Here is a 23,347-nt window from a genome sequence, read left to right as displayed (position 1 = left end):
CCCTCTGACTGATTTTGTGGATTGCTGCATTCCTGAGAGCTGAGTGGGATTACATTCACTAGAGGAAGACAGTCTTTTAAATACTCTTCAGCTGGCTCTTTGAGTCTGAAAGATCATTCATGAAAGGGTGTCTGTACACATCTCTGGAAGGAGATGGAGCTGATAAAGTCTTAGAGTAGGGCCGGGGGGCCTTTGTAACCTATTGGGACACATATCACTGAGACTGACATCCATTTCTGATCCTCTAGTCACTCCCATGGCCTCTGTTTGCGGCTGTCAATTACGAAGACCATCCTGCTGTGATGAATGTTCTCTGGAGGAAGAGAACAGCAGGGGGTCGGGCACCTCAAAGTGGGCAACCCCCAGGCAAGAACATAACAGACACACTAAATCAAAAATTTGTCTGGAAATACATTATAAAAAGGGGGAACTTGAGACTCGCAAATTGTCAAACTGATGCTGTACATCAGCGTGAATGCTCCGCATGAATTCTGCCTGCACTGGGGGTTACTAGTCTGCAAGTTTTCCCTGCTGGGTATGGGGACATAACCCAGTGTACAAAAACAAAACCAAATGCACCACTTAAACAATGTAAATTAAATCAAGTCCGAGTTCTTAAGTTGTTTTTCGTTTTCTCAAAGGATTCTTCTTTATTTTACAGTAAGTTTTGCAATTAAAAAACAATTTTTCCAAAACAGCCAGAACAGCCGACGCGTTTCGTCCACCACTGGACTTCTTCAGGGCAAGGATAAATAATGAAGGATAAATGATGTCTTCACGTCCTATTTATCATGTTTCGGTTCCCTCACAGTTTCAGGTATCCAAAGTATCGCAGTTAGAAGTGCATGTTTTTTGTGTCTAGTAGACAGCTAAAAATCAGAGTGGCGAGGTATTAAATTGAAGAACCCAAATCAGGTTTTGGCAAGAGTAAAGGTGGTCTGTATCAAAACTTCATTCAAAATGTAGGGCAGCTATAATGTAGTAGAGATACCCGAGTCCGTATCCCCGAGAAAGGGTCAAAATCCACCCGTCCTATCGAGCAGCCGCAGCTGCTCGATAGGACGGGTGGAAACATGATAAACCGAAACATGATAAATAGGACGTGAAGACATCATTTATCCTTCATTATTTATCCTTGCCCTGAAGAAGTCTAGTGGTGGACGAAACGCGTCGGCTGTTCTGGCTGTTTTGGAAAAATTGTTTTTTAATTGCAAAACTTACTGTAAAATAAAGAAGAATCCTTTGAGAAAACGAAAAACAACTTAAGAACTCGGACTTGATTTAATTTACATTGTTTAAGTGGTGCATTTGGTTTTGTTTTTGTACATGTATTTTCCAGTCACTGGAACGACATTGTGCTGGCGGGTGTCAACCAAATTTGCACACTTAGGGTGAATGGACTAGATCACCAACATTTATATTGAGTGATTTTAAATCCGGTGCTGCTCTAGAGGGCTACCGCTAGCATTGTGGTTTAGTTGTTTATACATAACCCAGTGTAGTCTAGTTCCGATTTCCCTTATAGGCTCTTCGCATTGGAATAATATACACTATAGGTTTTGCATAGGACTAAGGTCCGTATGCTCCTATCGAGTACATGAAACTTAATTACTTGTGTATGCCAGCTAACACAGAGGTCAATAGAAACTTCTCGAATGATCAAGAAGGGATTAGTTTCTGTCAACCGCATAAACATGACAACTTTGTTTCCCTTAGAATCGGAACGCGTCTCAGAATCGTGGAAACAATAGATAAGTTTCACTCAGTCAATCGTGCATGCTTAGTTTCTTCAGAGTTACACAAAAATAGATAGATGTGCGTTTCAATAAAAGGGATTTATTGAACACTTGTTTCTCGTGTTAGAGATATGAGCTGTTACAATCATTAGACAGTAAGCAAAATATAATACGCACAGCGTAAGCATTAAGAAGAAATAATACTGCAATAACATGGTCTTTTTAGCTATGACAGATATTCATATATACATGCATAAATAACACAGGCTAAAAAGTGAATACTCGTCTGATGCTTCTAAATAATTCTACCCCGGTGTACCTAACCTAAGTGTAGTACAAGGTAAGAGTAGGTGCTGTTTGCTATAGTATAATATATACTAAGATTGTATGCCAAGAGTCCCTCTAGGTTCTTGTCCACTCCATACCGCAGAATGAGAGAGGTGGGAATTTCTTTCCGTGTCTCAAACTATAACACCCCGCGAAGGGAGTTGGAACACTGCAAGCTGGGTTTTCTGCGAGCAGGGATGACCGCGTCTGGTCAGTGCGTCAGACCCAGATATGGTCTCTTCCGAACTTGCCATGGCGAACCATGCAGTTAAGTCGCGCGAAGCCGTGCCTTGGTTTGCCATGGTAAGTGAAGGCATATTTATACCTGGAAGGTGCTTAGGAATGCTAGCATTGACGTAAAGTCGGGCAGAGGATGACGTCATGGATGAACCTCTAAGAAATAGTAATTCATGCATAATAGATGAGTTCTTTGAGAAATCAATAATCCTAGCTAGGGAAAGTCCAGATGGCTTAAGGGTCTGGTTTCTAAGATCTCGTTGTGACTTGGGATGGATGGACGGACGGATGTAGGTGACCATGCCTGTATTTGGATAGCATGGCAAATGCCTAAATAAGGCCTGGGATTCTATGCCTAAATAAGGGCAATGCGAATTGTGCCTTTATAAGACATGATTCATGGAAACCTATGTACAGGTATCTAAATCGAAACACAACTCTAGGAGATTCAAGAATACTCACCTGGAGTCTGCAACACGAACATCTGCTTGGCTCAAAACCAGAGGAACATTTGAGAAGATCGCCAGGAGGGAGCAAGGTCCGGTATGGGATCCTACTGAGTGGATGCCTGGAGTGGAAAATTAGATTTGGGTCTATCCTCCTTGCCGTACTGATTTGGCCTTGTGTGTGGTTTGTAACCCGCCAGGTGGGTGCCACAGTGAAGAATAAGGGCAGTCCCCCCTGGTACTGCGCTAAAGGAAGGAAAGGTCCATCGCCCTCTACATGTCATAACCTGTAGAGAGCAGTCATCTTGTTCATGTAGTCCGTGACCCCAGAATGCCAAGTGGGGGTTGTGGTGGAGATTTAGGGCTCTCACCCTTGTACAGCGTTGTATCCAGAAAAGGGCATCATTCTATGTGCCATTGTAACCTTAAGTGTACTGTGTGCAGTGTTATGACACACCAGTTGGTCCGGAGGGTGTTGTGGTGAAGTGAAAGGGCCTTCGCCTTGAAGCAGTGTGCAGCTGTGAACAAGGAGCGGGCTGTAACTGGAAGAGAAACAGTCAAAATTCAACTATCCTAATCAGAGAGACTAACCACTGACGAAAGGAACGCCGTGTACGCCTGAAGCCTGGACTGCAACATCCAGCCTTCTGCCCACTACCAGGCCGCAGATGCACGCTCGGGGACTCCAGACTGCCACTCCAATATAGCTGGTGAGACTGATTGCTGGACCACTAGGCCTCTGGTGGAACTTCTCGGACACGTTATTGCTCGAGGACACTCACTTCCGCATAGCTGATGTAGAGCTTCTAAGACTTGAATTCACTAGCGGGGGGCTGGTTTAGATGGGCCCCACGTAAATGGGGAATAACCACAGTTCTCAGAACAGGAAGTGGGATTTGAAAGATGACCCAGGTATATTTGTGGTGTCATAGTATACTTTGTATATATTACATATATATGATAATTCCTTTTACAGAAACACTTATTTGACTGGACAAAAAAATTTGGGGGATTGCTGGATGTGTTTTGAGTAGGGGTGGGTGGAATGTGCAGAGTTTGAATCCACAGAGTCATGCGGGATTACATTAAAGTTTTGCATATGCTGCAGAATTCTAGGACAGGGCAAAGTAGGCATTTGGTGCTACTTTTTTGTGCAAAATGCACCCTCACGTCAAATGCATGAGAGAATGTTTTTGGCACTAAGAAAATAGCTCAGCCAAGTGCCACTCGGTGCCCTTGCATACTCTGAGGTGAGTAAACCAGTTTATCACTGCAGAGTATACAAGGGCGCCGTCTGGTATGTTGTGGTTTCTAACCTTCAAAACCACTTCGTAACTTTATTTTGCAGGCACAGCTGCGGAATTTTAATTTATCAGTAATTCAAAAATTCCTCTGATTCCGCCAGCCAAATTGAAATTTCCGCCCAGGCATATTTTTACCCTACATCTCCCTCCTCCCGGGAAGCCTTGGACTGCTTGGCCCACGCTACCACTGAGAGCCAAGCAGTTAAGGGATTCTTGGCCCAGTTGCTTAGAGCCTATAGCAAGTCTGGCCCAGGAACAACAGGAGTGAAAGACCTCAATCCCAGACATTGGGCCCAATAACTCCGGCTTGCCCTGTGGCCCTCTAAAAGGGGTTCTAACATGCATAAACTGTTATAATGTGTTATCTGTTATTTATACAAGTGTGGAATGTATTTTTTTTGCATTGGTTATGGGGGGAAGATCTAAAACCAAATGTGGTCCTTTTATTAAACCACAGAAGGAAGTAGATTTGTAAAGGAGTGGCACCACATTTCTTCTGTATCATGCCACAGATTTTGCCACCCTTCATGTACAAAGAGCAGTTACATTTTGGAACAGATAATCTCTCTGTTTTAACAATACTGCCTGAAAGAACTCTGTCCTTCCTGGAGAAACCACCCCTTTTTATATATGGAAGAAAACCTATTACGTTTTCCATATGTTGTGCAAAACTCTAAAATGTTCATGCTTGGTGCATCATAAGATCAACCTCATAATCTTGATGCAACACAGTATTTTGGTTAGTTAGATGTTTTTTAATGCTGATCATCAGATGCTCACTTCCACCCATGTTGTTCAGAGGATGCCTATAGCATCAAGGAAAGCAGCATTGGAAAAGCCATTAGGTCGGGTCTTAATGTGCTAACACATGCAAAAGGATATGTACATGTGGTTTGCATAAAGCTAGACACATTGGTATGGTGATGTCTTAATAATGGTGTTAATGGACTGTAGCATATTTAATAAGTGACTAGTCGATCAAAAGTAATAAAGAATGAAAAAATTGACACTGGTCCGGGAGAAACAAATACTAGGTAGGATTCAACAGTGAGATGTTTAATGTTATCGGTTTGTTATTCAATTCTGTGTTCCTTAAGTAAAACGGATAATATTTAAAACATTGTTGGATTTGTCGTTTCTGCAATTTATGCTTTACAGATAAATTGTTTTTTCAGGATGAAGAATGGACAAAAAATAAAGAACCCATCATTAAAATCGCTGCTATTGACAATGGTTTAGCGTTTCCTTTTAAACATCCAGATGAATGGAGAGCTTGTGAGTATTTTTCCACAATTTCTACGTTTCGATCTTTTGCAAAGGTGTGTGACTGATGCCAATTTCATAATTTTTCTGTTGTGTTTATGCACAGAATTCCACTAGAAGATTGGCAAGTACATGTTTTAGGTTTGACTTTGTGTACTCTTTTGCTGTGTGTGGGTTGAAGTGCTTTGATATCCCTCCCTATTTTCTTCTCACTACTTAGTCTCCTTCTGCCTCACCTATAAATAGTCCTTAAATTGATCCATTTTGTCAAGTGAAGTATTGGAAAGGAGCCAGTATTTAAAATCTAGCTATCTGATAGAGACTTCTGTCCGCAGATTCCTTACCTTAGAATATTTGCCAGGCGTCCGACTGTTTCTGTATGTTTTTGTGCAGAAGCCCTACAGCAGGAAGCGTTATTCAACTATGCATCTTCATCGTCCGCAATGGAAATGACATACATAGTACCTATATAGGCGTCACCCCAGTACGCTGATGTCCGTTCTTTCCTTTCTGTGCCAGATAGCACTGATCTGGTCAGAGCTACCCTCAGTCACTTTTTGACTGGCTTTTTCTCGACTTTTTTGTTGACACTTTTTTGAGAGATTTTCTCTCCTGGTGTTACAAGATGTCCCACAAAATGACGGCTGGTTTCAAACCATGTGGTGCCTTGGCACTTGGTGTATTTATGGTGCTTGGAGCGGGACCATGACTCCAATACCTTCGAAGACTGCCGCACCATGCTCCTGAAGACGCTGAGGCAGCGATCCCTTAGCTCCTCACCGCCCAACGACCCCACAACGCTCAAGATATCGGTTGCACCTTGCGACCGTCGTCCCACTGAAATCTGTCTGGTAAGTCCTACAAACACAGCTTAATCAATTTTGAGGCCATGTACCTCCTTTTTGGGAGGGCCGGTCTCTCTGGAGTGCTTTTTGGCCCCACAGGTTTGGGAGGGACCCCCACTGGATCGCCGCTGGCGGGTTCACCTTCAGCGCCAATCAGGCCCCATGGATCCCATGTTAGACCCAGAGCCGCTGGCGAGATTGAGACCATCCTCGTCACCTGCTCCAGTGCCAATGGAATCCAAGAGGCGGGATACTTTTGGCAAGAGCATGTTCTCTTCCGACAGCCTTATACTGCGGTCTATGAACACAGTTTGCCTTTTGGGCTGATCTTCCCATATTATCTGGGATTAATTTGTGCAAGTTCTGCCTTTTGTCTTGGAGGAAGCCTGAGCCATACTCTACCAAGCTACTGCTGACGGTAAGGACGCTGCAAAGTTCATCATACGATATGGACTGGACGCGACCGCCTCGCTAGGTGAAGCAATTTAATAGTCAGTGGTTTTGGGGCACCATGCTTTACTAAGAACCACTGGCTTTTCAGGGTATGTCCAAGCCTTGCTTATGGACATGCCAATTGATGACTCTTGTGTTTTTGGAGAGAAGATGGACTCAGCACTTGAGCTTTAAGGACTGTAGAACTATGTCTAGGTCCTTGGGCTCGTCTGTGGCCTATTACCATCTCCAGTCTGCCTTTCACCCCTTAAACGGCCAAAAAGGGGGCCACAACCGCTTCCATACCCTCCCAGCCACCACAGCCAGGCTTTCCTGCCTTTTCATGACTGAGACGCGAGTCCCATGGATGACGTGGGACAGGTAGGCAGAGTTCTGACCAATCCCCACCCACCTCCAAACCCCTAAAGTTGGCCCACCGTCTATCATGGGCATCCAGTGGGGGGCACGTTACGCCATAATCTCCACCACTGGCAGTCGGTAACATCGGACCGTTGGGTTTTTATAATTTCCAACTAGGGCTACTTTCTCCCCTACGTGACTACCCCTCTACCCATGCCACCCACGTGGGATCGGATGATGGAGGACAATCTCTCCTCCATCAGGAAGTGCTGGCTCTCTTGGCCAAAGGAGCCATAGAGCGGGTGGCAGCATCAGAAGTAGGCCAAGGTTGCTATACCTGCTACTTTCTGGTGCCCAATACGGACGGAGACCTTCCTCCTATTTTAAACCTGCACCTTCTCAATCGCTTCCTAACAAAAGGATAAATTAAAGGTGCTCCCGCGCGTGCAAGTTCTGTTTGCCTTGAACCAGGGAGAGTGGATGGTAGTATTGCATATTTCCACAGCACTGTCCTGCCTGCCCATAGACGTTATCTGCAGTACACGGTGGGCAACAAGCACTTTCAGTTTGCTGTGATACCCTTTGGCCTTACCAGCACCCCTCAGGTGTTCACAAAAGTGATGGGGGTGGTTGCAGCTCATTTGCGGAGGAGAGGTGTTCCAGTTTTTCCCTACTAGTGTTGAAGGTGGGCTTGCCCCAGGCAGTTGTCTCGCACCTAAAAACCAAGGCGAACCTTCTACACTTGATGTGGTTCACTATCAATGCACCCAACTCCCTCTCAGAGCTGTTCTGGAAACAGTGTAGTTTCAGGCATATCCTCCCAAGGGGCGAGTCCAGGATAGTCCAGCTATGATACCAATGATTCAGCCTCTATCCTGGATTTCGGTGAGATTGATCCATAGGTTGTTGGACCTTATGGACTCCTGCATCCTGCGTGTGACTTATGCCCATTGGCATATGCGGGCTCTGCAGTGCGACCTGAAGTCCCAGTGGGTGCAGTACAGGGGAATCTCTCCAATAAGGTCCAGATCTCGGAGGGAACTGCAAGAGATCTGCAGTGGTGGCTGACGAACCACAATTGGGTCAGTGGCAGACCCCTCTTCCTTCTCCTATCCGAGCTGACTGTGTGGACAGATGTGTCACTTCTGAGATGGGGCAGCCATCTGGAAGAGGTGGAGATCAGAGGATTCTGGTCTCCAGCAGAGTCCGGGCCCCATATCGACTTGTAGTAGCTTTGAGCTATTCGCTTGGCATTGAAAGCCTTTATTCCTTCGAAGAAGGCTGGTGCAGATGTTCAGACAACACCACTGTCATGTGGTACTGGTGCAAACTAGCTGGGGTGGGGTTGTGGACCCTTTGTCAAGTGGCTCTGCATCTCTGGGCTGGCAGAGCATTTCCCTGGTGGTTCAACACCTGGCAGGCTCTATGAATGCCAAGGCCGACTAACTCGGACGAATATGCCTAGCTGATCATGAATGGGTTCTCAAAGCGGTGGTGCTAGACCTTTTTTCCGCAGTGGGAAGTGCCTATGGTCACAGTTTTGCATGCTGGAGTTTCTTAGACGACTCTCGCTTGGACATGCGCTTCATCTTGAGTGGAGCTCCAGCATCCTGTACGCCTTTCAACCTATACCACTTCTGCCCTGAGTTCGCAAGAATATTAGGAATGACCGGGCCCAAGTTATTCTGTGGCTCCGGATTAGGCACGGAGAGTCTGATATCTTGAGCAGTTGAGCCTGAACATTGGTCCTCCGATCAGGCTACCTCTTGGAGAGGATCTTCTGTCACAGTAACAGGGTAGTGTTTTGCACCTTCATGTGTAGAGATTGAATGGCGATAGTTGACAGATTTTCAACCTTCCACGGGAAGTCTGTGATGTTATTATGGCAGCCAGGCATCCTTCCACCAAGACGGTATACACCTGCCGTTGGGATAAATTTGTGACCGGGTTTGATTCCCACAATTTCAGCCCTTTTCTACACCTCTCTAAGGTTCTTTTGATTGCTTCATCGTTGGCAAACAAAAGTCCAGCAGGGCTCTGCTCTGGTCACAGTTGAAGGTTATCTGTCAGCCGTTTCAGCTTGTTTTACAGTTGCCGGACCATCCTTGTTTATTCAAGTTGCCTGTTGTGGCGAGGTTTCTTAAAGGATTGCGGCACGTTCTCCCCCCCCCCCCCCCCCCCCACTTCCCTAAGTAATTGATCTTGCTCCAATTGGATCTAAATTTTGTTCTCACCTTCTTGATCTGTGCACACTTTGAGCCTCTGAACATTTGCCCTCAAAGACTGTTGACCATCAGAACTAGCTTTCTAGTGGCTATGCCATCGGCCAGGAGGGTCAGCAAATTGCAGGCCTCCTCAGCGCACCCTCACTACACAAACTTCTACCTCGACAAGCTGATCCTCCGGACACATGCCTCCTTCCTTCTGAATGCTGACTCCCTTCCATGTATGCCAGAACCTCACCCTGCCTACCTTCTTTGCTCTGCCTCACCCTTCCAAAGAGGGTGACAGACTCCACCTTCTGAACCCCAAAAGAGTGTTTTTGTTCTACTTTGATTGCAGAACAGAGTTCTGAGTTGACAATCAACTCTTCGTGGGCTTCTTGGGAGCTAAGAAAGGGAAGGCTGTGCACAAACGGACCATCTCAAGATGGATAGTGCTCTGCATCAAGATGTGCCACGCATTAGCCAGGGAGCAACTCCCTGATGATTTGCATGCTCACTTCACCTGAGCTAAAGCTGTGACCACTGCATAAGCCCGAGTCCCTGTCCTGGATATCTGTCAGGCAGCAACGTGGGCATCTTTGCACATGTTTACCAAACACTACTATCTGGGCAGTCTGGTCCTTTACGTCCGGCACTTCGCCCATTTGGTGCTGCCGGACTTTCTGGATTCAAATTGGCTTTGCAGACCCACCTCTGGTGAGGCATTGGTCAGGCATCTATTCTAAGGTAAGGAATCTGCATCTAAAAGTATGTCGGATGAATATGTTACTTACCGTCTGTAACATCTTATCTGATACAGACGGTCTAACGGCAGATTCCTTACCGATCCTCACATTGTCCCCGCTCTGCAAGCCGATTGTAGTGTAAAGAACACTCTTCTCAGGGCTTTAGTATTTCAAACCAGTGGTCAGTTCTCATTGTGGCTCCGCACTCCTGTGTGGAAAGTCGCAAAAGTAATGGACGTCAGCACGCTGGGGTAGCACCTATATATGTGCCACGCACATCAGTTCCAGCACCGCTGACTCCGAGCCAAGTGACGCCACCTACCGGCATGCAGGGGTACTTCTAGAAAAACATCTTGATCAAGTCTAACACTTGGGGAATATTCTAAGGGTAGGAATCTGAGGCTATATAGAGCCTCTACCACATAAGGCATTACCTGAAAAGTAAGCTATAAATTGCTGTGAATATTGAGAACACTAAATGTAGTTGAGGCGTGGGCACCTTGAAAGCCATACTTAGGTTCAGCAGCATCAGATGGGAAGTGGGGTCAGAAAGCCACCAAACTGGAATAACCAAACAAACTCAAATTGGCCACATGTTGTGATGAGGACATTAGAGACATGTAAGTGTGCAAGAGTATTGTTGAGCATCACAGTTCTAAGGAAAATCATGACTTTGTAAGCACTATAAATATATTTAAATAAATAGGTTTCCCATGGATTAGTGGTCCATTTCCCAGTGCCAATACCTTAAAAAAAAAAAAAAAAAGGGGGTTGTTTAAACAATAGCTGAATGAATCGGTAGACGGGGGAGAGGGTATTCTTCAACTGCTCAAATTTCTAAAGGAATAACAGCAGGTATGTTTCAGTGGAACTGTCATTGGAAACTTGTGGTAACAAAATGTGGAGCTTTCGCCTCCTTTCACAATCCCCCTGCTAAGTGTATTGATGTTTTAAAGAAATTAACGTACCTCAAGGAATCTAGCAATTGATATGGAAATATTTTTAGACAAGTAATATTAAAACCAGAAGAAAAAATAAACCTATTAAAGGTTAGGTTAGTTGTAATATGGTGTAGTAGTTTTTGCTGAACTCTTTTAAGAATAAATATACCTACTTACAGTTGCAGCTCCTGAGTGCTTCTGTTTCTCATTCACGTCACCTGAAACAGTCCCAGTCCCCAGTTGTGTGCATGCTAGTCTATTGCAGCAGAACTTTAAATATCAATGGATAATGTGTATTTTCTTGTGCTACCCCATTTCTGCCATCACTGGGTTTTATACGTCCCTCCCTCTTTCGATAAGCATAGTTGATTCTTGTTTTTTTTGTCTGTTTGGTACATTTATAGTTAAAGATGTATTTCTATTAATTGGTTGTTTGATTAAGGGATGTCTTTTCCGTTTTTGCAAAAAAAATAATGTTAGCTGTTTTTTAAATGGGAAATACTATCTTTAAAAATTAATAGGGGAGATGAAGTTCGGCCACATCATTCCAATATTTAAGGCACTACACGCTCCCAATCTGTCCTGGTATTACTTTCAAAAGGGAGTTTTCACCTATGAAGCCATCGGAAATGGCACCACAACGTACCTGGTAAAGAAACTAACCACCTCAGACGGCTAGAGCCAAATCTGGAACCCGAACATTGACAGCTTGGAGATACGAAATGCAATAAGGTAACAAAAAACACAGAAAACAGTCCTTCGCATATATGCCTCCAAAATCTGGAACAGTGTCCCTTTGACCTCAAAATGCGTCCCAGGCTCTTGTGTTTCAAATGGAGCTTAAAACCCACAACTACTTCACCAAATATTCGAAACCAGCTTTTGACGCTACCTTCCAAACAATCAATGACAATAATCTATAGATCTCACCCGTTGGTCAGTCCTCTGTTTCTATAAAGCTATGTTAGTGCTATAAATTACCACAATATACAAGTCGTACATAGTGTATTTTTTTGTGCATTTGTATGATTAAGACCAGTAAAGGTAAATAATTGGTCAAATGATAAATTAAGAACCAGTCAAAAGGCACATGGCCGCCTCATCTGAACACAGTTCAGAGTATTAAACCTAAGGCACTCACATAGAGTAAAACAGATCTATGATATTGTGAATACTGTCAGCAAACACATACTTGCCTTCAATGCAGTCTACAGGTTTAATATTTGAGAAAGCAAAATAGAGGAGAGAATGCTGGGATTTAGGCTGGAGTAGGACCTTGGCAGTAGGACACTGTGCCCTGTATTCAGAGTTTTGGAGAGTATCTCCATTGCTAGGATGTGACTTTAAATATCATTCAGGTCATCAATTTGGGTGATTGATGGGGGGAGGAACTGTGAACTGACCATGGTCATGGAGGTCCTAAAATAAGCTTGCACTGCTAATGTGGCATCCATGTAAATTCTGACATGTATCTCGATGCACATCTTCTGCTGAATACCCGTGACTTTTTCTTGGAAGATACTTTTCTTGTTTTAGCACATTGTTTTGCCACAACCTGGGATGACTTGAGTGTTCTCTGTATTTTTCAGTGAACTTTTTACTAACTGGTCACTAACGCATATGTTCAGAACATTGCAGAACTTTCCATCACCCGTCTTCACTATTGCCACCAAATCTTTCTTGAGTTCAGTCAGCAGCATTTGGGAAGTACCTGTAAGAAGGGCATATCCAAAGCTTATACTTCCATCTGCTCCCTCTGTCTGGAAGACGCATCATCTTTGTCTGCTTTTTCAGACTGTTTGAGGTCAGTTGTCCTAGCAGGTGTTAATTATTGGACAGAAAATACCAGTGACACAAGTGGTTTGAGTGAGTAGGTAAGATGGTGTCTAGATATTTGGGGTGTAATTTCCTCTTTAGCCCTTAACCTAAATGGAATAGGTCCTCTTTGAGGACCTATTTATAGCATGCCAGTTGCCCACTGCTGAAGGATGCCTTATGGAAATGTGTGCCTTTTGCAGAACAGAGCTTCTGAAAAGGCGTCTTAATGCAGACCAACTAAGTTGTGGAGATTGTCAAAGTTTCTATTACCGGTTTTCATGAAAACCTGGAAGAAGGCACCCATACCAAACAACTAGGAACCACGTCCACCTCAGTCAAAGATAATAATAAGGCACTCCACCGAAATTATGCTAACTAATTTCTCAGTAGGGAAAAAGGAGCATTTCTAGTTATGGCACCCTTCTCCAATGGTCGATTTGAATTGTGTAATCAGTTGGTGCATCTCTACTGCTTACCCGGAGAAGGGCACAGCTACCTAAACCTGTCCCCTTAATTCAAACATAAATGAAGCCTAAGACACAAAAGGATTTTGTAGTGCATGTTTTAACCTTCCAAGATGTTTACACCTTGCCATTTTTAACTTTTATAAGCATTTTTATGTATTTATTATTTGAAGTTGTATTAGTTGTATTCTAATTATTGTATGTATTTGCTATGCTCAAAAGATTCTGAGAGCCAGGTATTAAAAAAGAAAAAAGACTTAATGTACGGTTATCAAATCGCATATCTGTTTGCTTGGATACTGGGGCGATTTCAAATGCCACAAAATGCATGCCTGTCAGTGGTGGCAAATTAGAATCTGCAATGATTTATGACTCTAACGCCAGGACACTCGCTGTGGGAGGCCTTGCATACGAAGGTACGGACCTGGCTGAAGTACACGGCCGCACCAAGTCTGGCATAAGACAGCAAATTCTTAAGAGGAATCTACACTCTGGATGGACAGCCATACAGGACTGTGGAAATGGAAGCCTTCCAGAGACTTAATATCGACATTTGGGGCATTCTAGAAAATTCTTAGTCCAAATTCTCATTTCCCCCTTTAATCCTTCTCCACCCAATTAAGCAAACAAATGTAGGGTTGGATTCAAGTCCATTTAAAAGTTCGATATTAGCCAGGACTTTATGAATGTAACAACCTTTCAAGATTTCTTAGCATTTTTACTTCCGTTTCCAAGCATTTTATATGTCCCGTCTTTGTCTATAAAACTGTAAAATATGTTTGATTAGTCTTAATTTGCTGATTTCAATCGGTTATGTTAAAAAGGTTATGGGATTGGAAAGTTTTTTTTAAAAAAAATGTATTTAAAGCTTGACTGATTCTGATAACACACATAGCAAAATCCAACTACTGTTTGCTGCAAATGAGTGTTGTAATCGACTGAATCCAAAATCTAATAATCACGAGCGAAAAACTGAATGTTGGTTTATGCGTCTCCTAAAAAAGCTGTCCTCTAATGCAGGCAAAGAGTAGCAAATGGTTTGGCAGACCCATGTTTATGTTCCCATGCTAGCAAATCTAATTTGACGCAGTCAGCACATATGTACCAAGTGGCTTGTCTGCTTAAAAAATGTGGCTGTGCTTTCCCTCTGTGACAGATGGGCAGTGAGGTCTTCAGACTCACTCTCACTTCCCCCTTAACTGAAATCCGGTTTGGTTCGTCTACTGCTTTTCTAACAGTTTTGCTGTGACTCTGAGCATAAGGTAGCTTCTCTGCTGCCAGTAGGCAAGTCCAGCTAAATGGTCCCCTTTCCTTTTCTTTGGCTTCTCAGTTGAACAGAGTCCTAGTGTGCGCGGGTCTTCTCACAGCATCAGTTGGCCAGCCAGCGGGAGCATTGAATGTGCTGTATGAGGGGGATTGAGCACAGGCTGCAGAACTGGGACATACTCCACTTACATCCTCTTTGTCGGCAATTTTACCAGCCTTATTGATAAGCTAGTTAAGATTGTGCCTGTTCAGTTTATAATCTGGCCCTTATTCTGCATTTGCACTACCTGGACACTTCTAAAGGTGTACCATCCAAGCAGTGCTTAATTTGTGCCGGTGCTTTCCGGTGCTAAGCACCGGCACCTAATTATCAGGTCTACACACTCAGGTGCACTTAATTATTTATATACAAGTAAAGTAACTTACTTGCTTCGCTAATGCTACTACGGGACACTTGCAGTGTAAAAGTAAAGTGTTTAACTTCCCGTCGGACTACGGACTGTACAGTGTGCAGAGTGCAGACTGTATGACACACTTGCGGCTCGATTGTTGATGCGCATTGCGGAGCCGCGCCCGTGGGACACTGTTGGGCAGGGCTTTTTGGTTCTCGTTTGAATCTCGGGCTTCGGGGGCGTGGGGCGGGGGCTGTACGCGGCAGCGTGCGTACTGCGCAGATGTTCTCAAATTGTGCTTCATTGCGCACGCCACGCATTCAGTGCCACGCCCCAGCATAGCGCTGCCGCGCACCTAGCCTTCGTGTTGGTGTTGGCGGTTCGACTTCTTCGGTGTCCCAGGCTTTGTGTGCATATTTTACTCCAGTGTCTTAGTATATGTAAAAAGAAAGCGATTCAGCCTTTGGGAAAATAGTGTAAGCTTCTCTTGGCCAGAAAGCATTTAACTATTGTTTAATTAAAATCTGTTTTCCTTTCAGATCCATTTCACTGGGAATGGCTTCCACAGGCTAAAGTTCCATTCACACAGGAAACAAGGGATTTGATTCTGCCTCGCATTTCTGATATGAACTTTGTCCAGGATCTTTGCGAGGATCTGAATGAACTCTTTAAAGTAAGATTTGGTCTCAATTTAATTAACCTGAGCTGCTGAAATAAGCGTATGTGTCTTTGTATTTGGGATATATACTCAAAAATATGTATTTTAAAAACAATCGCCTCACTATCCACTGTTCACAATCTGCAGTTATGGTTATGAATTATAAATCGGACGACCCACTGAAGTTCACTAGTTGTGTTTAGTACCACAACCCATAACTCTAAACAGCTATTTAATCTTAACTCTCCTTTGGTCGTGTGCAGCTTAGTTGGCTGCAGCGCCTGGCCTTGCCTTTGGCCAGGCTCTGTGTTGTGCTTTTTTATTTTTTTATTTTCATTATTAAAGTATTCAAAGAGCCTATCATTAAGCTCAAGACCAGGGACCACAAATCCTTGGTAAGCTACATAGACCAGTGCTGCTCCTTCTGTGTGGTCCATGTGCCTGGTTCCGGGCCCATGAAGCTTGCTGTGGGTTCACATGCTTTGCCATGCTGCTTTTTAACCACTTCATAATCATCATTTTTTTTAAAAACAGGTTTGGCAATATTTTATTCAGATGCTTTTTTGTGTAACAGAACATATTCTTATAAAAAATAAAATGCACTGTCACTCCTTTTTATTTATTTACTTTTTTCTTTCACCCACTTCTTTATTGGAAAGTTTCGTAGAGATCCGTCAAACCTTCGCAAATATTTAAAGCAAACAAAAAAAGTTGTTTTCATGTAAAACTCTGATTTAGCCATACACCTCTGTAATGCAACGTCCAAGCCCTGCACACATTGTTCCCTCAGCTGTGAACAGCGGTGGTTTGGTTCAGGGCTTGCCCTTTTGGAGGTCCCTGTGCCTAACTCTCCTGCTGCATACCTCCTTCATCCCAGGGGAAAGACCTCCCCATTGAGGTGGCTGCCAGGTTGTTCTACACTAGGGCTCCATAGAGGAGCAAATGGCTGAAATGCTGCCAGTGGACACTAGGACAAATTATCAACCTGGTCCATGCATGAAGCGTGTCTTTCTCTGCACACGACTGAAATGAATGTAAAGGTGGATACATGCAATAATTTTTTGTACTATCACAGGCCTGAGGTCTCCATCGCCAATGAGGCTGTTGAAACATCTGGCATGCCTAATCAATCTGTTCAGGTGTCCTGTTGGTTCTTGGGACCTTAACCTTTGATTTCCATGTACATAACCCTTTGAGCGATCAGCCTAATATGGTCTGAGGCTTTTTTTCATTCTCTTGATAACATCGACCTTGCACATAAGTGTGCTGTAAGTCCTTGTCCTCTCAAAAACATTGATGTTTTTCCTCTGTAACTTAGTGATCCTGAGGACCCATGGATCCCACCATTGTTTCAAAAGTACTTTTAGAGTTAATTTTGAATAAGATCATTCTCCTGACATTCTTTCATATCCCGCTACATCCTCTGCTGAGAGGACATTACCCAGCAATCATGTCAGGTGCTCTTTGGTGTCTTTTAGCTTGATCAAACCAGGCAATTTCTTTCTACTGACCAAAAGCTTGTGAATTTTGGAGGTAATGATGCTGGCTGTGTGCCTGCTACAGACACAGTGCAGATTGGTCATGTTAAGCATCTTCCATAGCTACGCTGCGCATTGCTAAAGTTGTTATTCCTAATCCACAGCAGACTTGGCAGCTAGGAAGATGTGAACTACCTGTTTGATAGCATTCATCGTCCCAATGCTGCCACTTGCTCCTACCTTGTTCATTCTCTGTTGCTCTTAAATTTAGTCACAAAACTAAGATTGCTGTTAATTTTACTCGCAAAGGTGAAAATGAGAGTGAAGCAAACAGAATATTAGGATGAAGTTACCATTATGGTGACCCTTTACATAGTCTGTATACTATTTCAACTTATTAACTCCCTCCCATGGAGCCCATGACACATGCAGATATTGATTTTCTCATTCTTAGGAGCGATCTGAAAAGGTGCACAAATGTACTGACTGGTAAGCTCTGACTTAAGGTTTTAACAGTCGTTTCCAGATCTGACCCTAGGTAGCAGCTTACCCAAATAGCTGGTCATGGAAAAGAATAGGTGGACTTAAAGTAATGGTCACCATGAAGAAAACTATTCACTTTCATGCAGTTTCTTGTGCATTACTTATTAAATGTAAGATGGTATACAGATATTGTTGGGTGTGGGTGAAAGATATAAGGTAGTGTAAGATCATTCCACAAGCCTGCCTCTTTTGAAAGCACACCCTCTGCAAAAATGTATCCATTTGTAATATATACAGTGCAGCTAGAACAGGTACTTTTAAATTGGATTTGCTCTGCCAACGTTGTGTGCAGAGAACACTGAAGACACTGAAATGAACCATAGTATCACATTTAAAGGTTGTTCTGTATACATAGGCCTCTAACTTTAATTGTACAGATCAGAAATTTCAAATGATTTTTATTTGTTACAGACAGATAAAGGATTTGATAAAGCAACGTTTGAGAAACAGATGTCGGTGATGAGAGGACAGGTATGTTTTCAGTGAAAGTTTCTATTCTGTCTGTGACACTGTGTTGTATATTGCTGCAGGTACCTGCCTTCCGATGGCTTTACTCAACGATAGGCAACGAAAAATGTGAAATTCTATAATGCAGTCACTGACCTGACATTGGCATTAGTCAACCAACTACAACCTGCCAGCATCCATTTTTTTGTCAGCTATGGCAGGTCCTTAGTTATCTGGCTTCATCTCCATTTCATTAACATTCCTGTCAACAGAGGATCCTTCATAGATTCACATGCTTAAATTATTTCATTTTAGGATGGAAAAATGTTGAGTCAGTAGTGATAGAAAAATACAGCAATTTAACATGCATCATTTACATTCTATCCATCTCATGTTATGACTTGCAAATTTGCCAATTAAGTTGCTACTCTTCAAGCCCCATCCCTCCCTGAAGTTCCAATGCCTCTTAAATAACCCTAGTGATTAAGGAAGTCCATAGAACTCTGCTTCCTGAAAAATAATTTCTGTTGGTACAGCATAGTCTACTTCAACAGATTGACCTGCAGCTTTCTAAAGGCTGCCTATTGGATAAGGAATATGAAGTACCTCTTTTGTTTCACCTTAGTAGCTTTTTTTCCTTTGCAACTTGCACTCTTTCTTTGAAGAAAAAATTGCCTGAGATATTTGAAAAGGGAAGTGAGTGACATTTTGAATGATATTATAGACGACTGTATGGTCAGGAAGCTTCCTGTTCTGAAGTGGAGTTCACTTGTTGCATCTAAGATTTTCGTTTTCTTGCAGTAGGGTTACTAAGTTTGGCTCTGTATGCTGTTTGTGGTGCACATATAGGTACCACCCAGACGTGCTAACGTCAGTTCTTTACTTTCTGAGCCGGTATGGGCAGGTCTGGTAAGACTGTTTCTTCTACTCTTTTTTGAGGATATCCATCTGGTGTGGCAGGAATAGGTTATCTAGGAAAGAGCACTTCAAGCCATGTGGTGCCTGTCGCCAGCAGATGTCTGTGACACACCTGCACCTTGTTTGCCTTTGGTGCCTCGAACTGGACCATGAACTGACAACAAGTCCTTACTGACGCACCATGCACCCAAAGGGCTTGAGGGAGCAATCCCTCAAGCTTCTTGCGGCTCGATCCGCAACCCCACAATGAACAAGGTCCCGATTGAGAAGTTGCGGAACCCGAGGTTGTCATCGTACTCCAGGCTGTTGAGCCACTCTGGTAAGTCCAAACATAAGATGAAGTGTGAGTGTGCTTCGAATTTACGTCGGCTGACGAGATGAGGGAGCTTTGCCACTCGAGGCCTGGCACCACGGTTGAGCCAACATCTCCCTGAGTTTTCAGGAGCTGGAGTGATGCACCTCTTATTTGGGTGGCCCATTCAGAAGGGATGCCTTCTGGATTCACACCTGTTGGGCTCCCAGGATCCACTTATGGATCTGTACTGGTGCCGGTCGTACCACCTCGACCTTTCCCGGCACATGTCCAGAGGCCGATACTCCCAGCACACCACGGCTGTGCCATCCCCTTCCTTATTCCCCAACAAGGAGCCAAAGGGGTGTCCTACAGGGCCGACTGGTGTCATGCTGTCCAAGCTGGAGTTTGAGCCCTATTCTTACGGGCTGGGACGCTGGGAGTAATGAGAGGGGTCACTGGACCCTGAAGAATGCCAGCCTTATGAAATTCCCATGAACTAGTGTGAGGATTTGGGTGAAACCAGTGGACTGAACACCTCTCCAGATGCTGGTATGTTTTCTCCCCCTATTGTGGCTACGGAGGAGAGCGCTTTATTTGCAAAGTGGCCACTTAATTTCATGGAGGCCAATCCATCACCCCACCCACTTTTTACTCTCTGCCTCTATCCTCCAAGGAAGAGGGTGTGGCTTCACCTTGTGGACCCAAAAAGAGCACTGTAGTTCTACCTTGACCGCACAAGAGTTCTGTGTGGACAACCACCTTTTCGTGGGGTATGTCGGAGCGCAGAAAAGACAGGCTGTACAGAAGAGGACCATCTCGCGATTGATCTTTCTCTGTATCAAAAGCTGCTATGCACTGGCTAAGAAGCAACCCCCGGAGGGTTTGCATGCTCATTCCACCAGAGCTAAAATTGTAACCAGTCCTGGAAATCTGCCAGGATGCAACAACGGATTCCCTTCACGCAGTTACCAAGCACTACTGCCTAGACAGTCGGGTCCATAGAGATGGGCACTTTTCCCTTTCGATACTGCAGGACTTCCTTGTGTGAAATTGGTCTGCAGACCCAACGCCGGGGAGGTATTGCTTGGATATTTAGTCTAAGGTAAGGAATCTGCAGCTAGAAGTCTCTATCAGATGAACAAGTTACTTGGCTCTTGTAGTGCCTTATCTTGTAGTCGCTATCGCCCTGCACTGCAAACTAATTTCTAGGGACTGGGCATTCCCCTTTCAGGGCCCTGGCTTTCCACACCAGTGGTCAGTGTACTTCAGGCCCCCGTACTTCTGGCATTGAAAGTCGCGAAGCATAACTGATGTCAGTGCGCCTGGGTGGTGCCTATACAGGCACCGCAAGCGTCCTTTCCGGCGATAACGACACCAAGCAGAGCCGATCGACACCACCTACCGGCACTCATGGTGCTGCTCACAAAAAAATTCCAGATCCAGTCTGATGCCTGGAGATGATTCTAGGGTAAGGAATCTGTGGCTAGATAGTCTCTTCCAGATAAGACTTTACCCAAGGTAAGAAACTTGTTCTTCTAGTAATGTTCTGCCATTTCTTTTTGCAGATAGTGATGCATGCTTGTAAGTTTCCCCTTACTTTAAAAGAGGAAAGGAAATAGTAAGGGTCTCAACAATAACTGTCTCACTGAAAAAATATACCATGTTATTTCATTTTGATTTTGGTGTTGAATTAATGTCTTTTTAGACTTAAGGTAGTGTGACATTAACCCACCAGGCTTGTTTGCTCTACAAACTATTTGCACCTTCTGTAAATCTACCACATAACCAGTATTTCTACTGGGAGTCGTATTGTGCTAATATTTTAGACCTTCATGATGTTTTGAGTTCAACCAAATCTTATTAAGAGTAAAACTTTATTGCAACAAATCAAGAGATCAGGGTACCAACAAATGGTGGAAAAACACTGTGTACACCATAAGAAAAATAATTGGCTGTTGCACAAATAAGAACATTAACCTGACACAAAGGGTGGGGCATATATTAATGTAAATAAAGCTATACCTAACACTAACATATGGATTTGCAATTCTTATGAATGCTAAGCATGAGGAAAGTAATGAGCAGGACCAGTAACTTACATCACACTTTTAAGAACATCATGCTTGCCTTCGAGGCAATAACATTTCTTTTCCAGATTTGCTACTGATGCAGTAGACAAATGTCTACAGACATTGTTGATTTCCAATGTTTATGAAGCATAAATTTGAATATCATAGCTTTTATTAGCCAAAGTTTTTTTGAAAATAGTTTAAGCCTTTAGGAACTGAGACATTGTTGAACATCATGTGAGCCAACTTAACAATATGTATTCCTAATATGGAGGAACAGTGAAGAAAATCCTCGCTCAAGTGCCCTTGTGCAACGTACCAGATGGAGGTGCATATTCAGAATTGCATCACTAACAACCAAAAGAGCTGCTCTGGTCACGGTGCATTTCAGGGCCTTTCTTCTGTCACAACAAAGCTAGGGCAGAGTGAGGTTGTGTTTCAAGGGTCGCTAAGACTGAAGCTGGCTGGAGCATCTAGACTTCTCTCTGTCCATGAACCACCAGGTGGAATCTTTCACGCCAGGACAGGTGAGCTCAGCTGGTGATGCCTGGCGGATCACGAATGGCGGTTGTATCACAAGGTGGCCCAGGGCATCTTCCAACAGTGACGAGAACTGTGGTTTTATCTTTTCACCACCATTGTCCATGCAGTGTCAAAATTTCTGCGCTTTAGAGTTCTCAAGAAAGGTCTCTCTAGGAGAAACATTGAAGCTAGAATGGAGCACTGGGCTCCTGTACACCTTTCCATACCTGCCACTGCTTCCCAGAATGCTGAAGATCAGGAACAACCAGCCCAAGTCTTCCTAGTGTAGCCAAGTGTGTGCTACTCGGAACGTCTGGGCATGAGCATAAATTCTCTTAACAAGCTACAACTTTGTGAGGATTTTGTTGCAGTAGCAGGGCACAGTTTAGCACCCAAACCTGCAAAATCTACTTTTCTATGCATGGAGATTGATCAATGACAGTTAAATTCATTCGATCTGCCACCTGAAATTGTCGGTATCCTCTCTGCCAGGCATCCGTCTACAAGGTCCATTTATACCAGGCGGTGGGAAAAATTTGTGGTCTGGTGTGGACTCCGCAACACAGACCTCTTACAAGCCCAGTTGTTGGATATTTAGTTTATATTTGTCCCAGCAAGGTCTTACAATGAGCTCTATTAAAGGTTATTATTTGGCCTTTTCAGCCTTTTTACATTTGCCGTACCAATCGCCCTTTTATAGTTTACCTTTGTGATGTGGTTTATAACCGGTTTGACATTCATGTTTCCTCCCAAACTGTTAGTGATGCCACAGTGGAAACTTAATCTGGTCTTGACGTTCCTCAAGTGACCCCCTTTTGTGCCAATGATCAGTTGTTTGTTGCGTGTTCTGAATTTCAAAGCAGTCTTCCTCATTGCGATCACTTCAGCTGGTTGCATAAGTGAGCACCACTCTCCCTCAGTTCAGGAGCCCTGCACCACCTTTTTCCCCGACAAATTGCTGTTGAGGAGCAGGGCAACATTTTTTCCAATGGTCGTGAGTCCTTTCCACCTGGGCAATCCAGCATCCTACCAATGGTCTTTGCTTCGCCTCACCCCCTCAAAAGAGGAGAGACTTCATTGGATGGATTAAGAAAGAGAAATAAGCTTTTATGTTAATCACACCAAAGACCATTGTGTGGACGATCAGCTTTTTGTGCAGTTCGGTTGGGGAAAAGAAAGGTAAATCGTTTGAGACAAAGATGGATCGTCCACTGCATTAAAATTTGCTACACATAGGCCAGGAATCAGCCTCCAAAAGGCCTGTGGGTACATTCCACCAGGTCCGAGGCTGCTACCACTGCACTGGCACAGAGAGTACCTTTTCTTGATATAGGTCAGGCCACACCGTGTTACAATACTGCTTTGACGGACCAGTCCTGCAGAAAGAGCTTTTCAGCCATTTGGTACTGCATGACTTTTTGGTCATGCTCACTCTACAGACCCCCACCTTGGGAAAGTACTGTTTTGATATCTATTCGAAAGGTGAGGAAGTTTTGTTTAGAAGTTTAAATCAGAAGAACAAGTTACTTAACTTCAGTAAGGCTCTTTCTGGTGGGTAATCGGTCCCATCACAGATTCTTTACCGTGCTCCCACCTTCCCATTTTGTGGAGTGGCCTCCTTTTTACTATCTAAAAA

At 43.9% G+C, this 23,347-nt stretch overlaps 1 protein-coding gene across 1 annotated transcript in view; it reads left to right on the top strand.

The window, feature by feature from the left end:
- The window catches only part of PI4K2B (phosphatidylinositol 4-kinase type 2 beta), a 337,341-nt gene that overhangs the window by 295,805 nt on the left and 18,189 nt on the right, over positions 1-23,347 (top strand). The window contains exons 7-9 of the mRNA XM_085642320.1: positions 5,226-5,325; positions 15,321-15,454; positions 17,872-17,931. Coding sequence (XP_085498446.1) covers positions 5,226-5,325; positions 15,321-15,454; positions 17,872-17,931 — 294 coding nt within the window. The remainder of the gene's footprint in view (positions 1-5,225; positions 5,326-15,320; positions 15,455-17,871; positions 17,932-23,347) is intronic.

The sequence above is a fragment of the Triturus cristatus genome, chromosome 2_2 (genome assembly GCF_964204655.1).
Source record: "Triturus cristatus chromosome 2_2, aTriCri1.1, whole genome shotgun sequence".
NCBI classification, from domain to species: Eukaryota; Metazoa; Chordata; class Amphibia; order Caudata; family Salamandridae; genus Triturus; species Triturus cristatus.
Note: the sequence above shows the minus strand (reverse complement) of the source record. Positions and strands in the feature narration are given on the sequence as shown.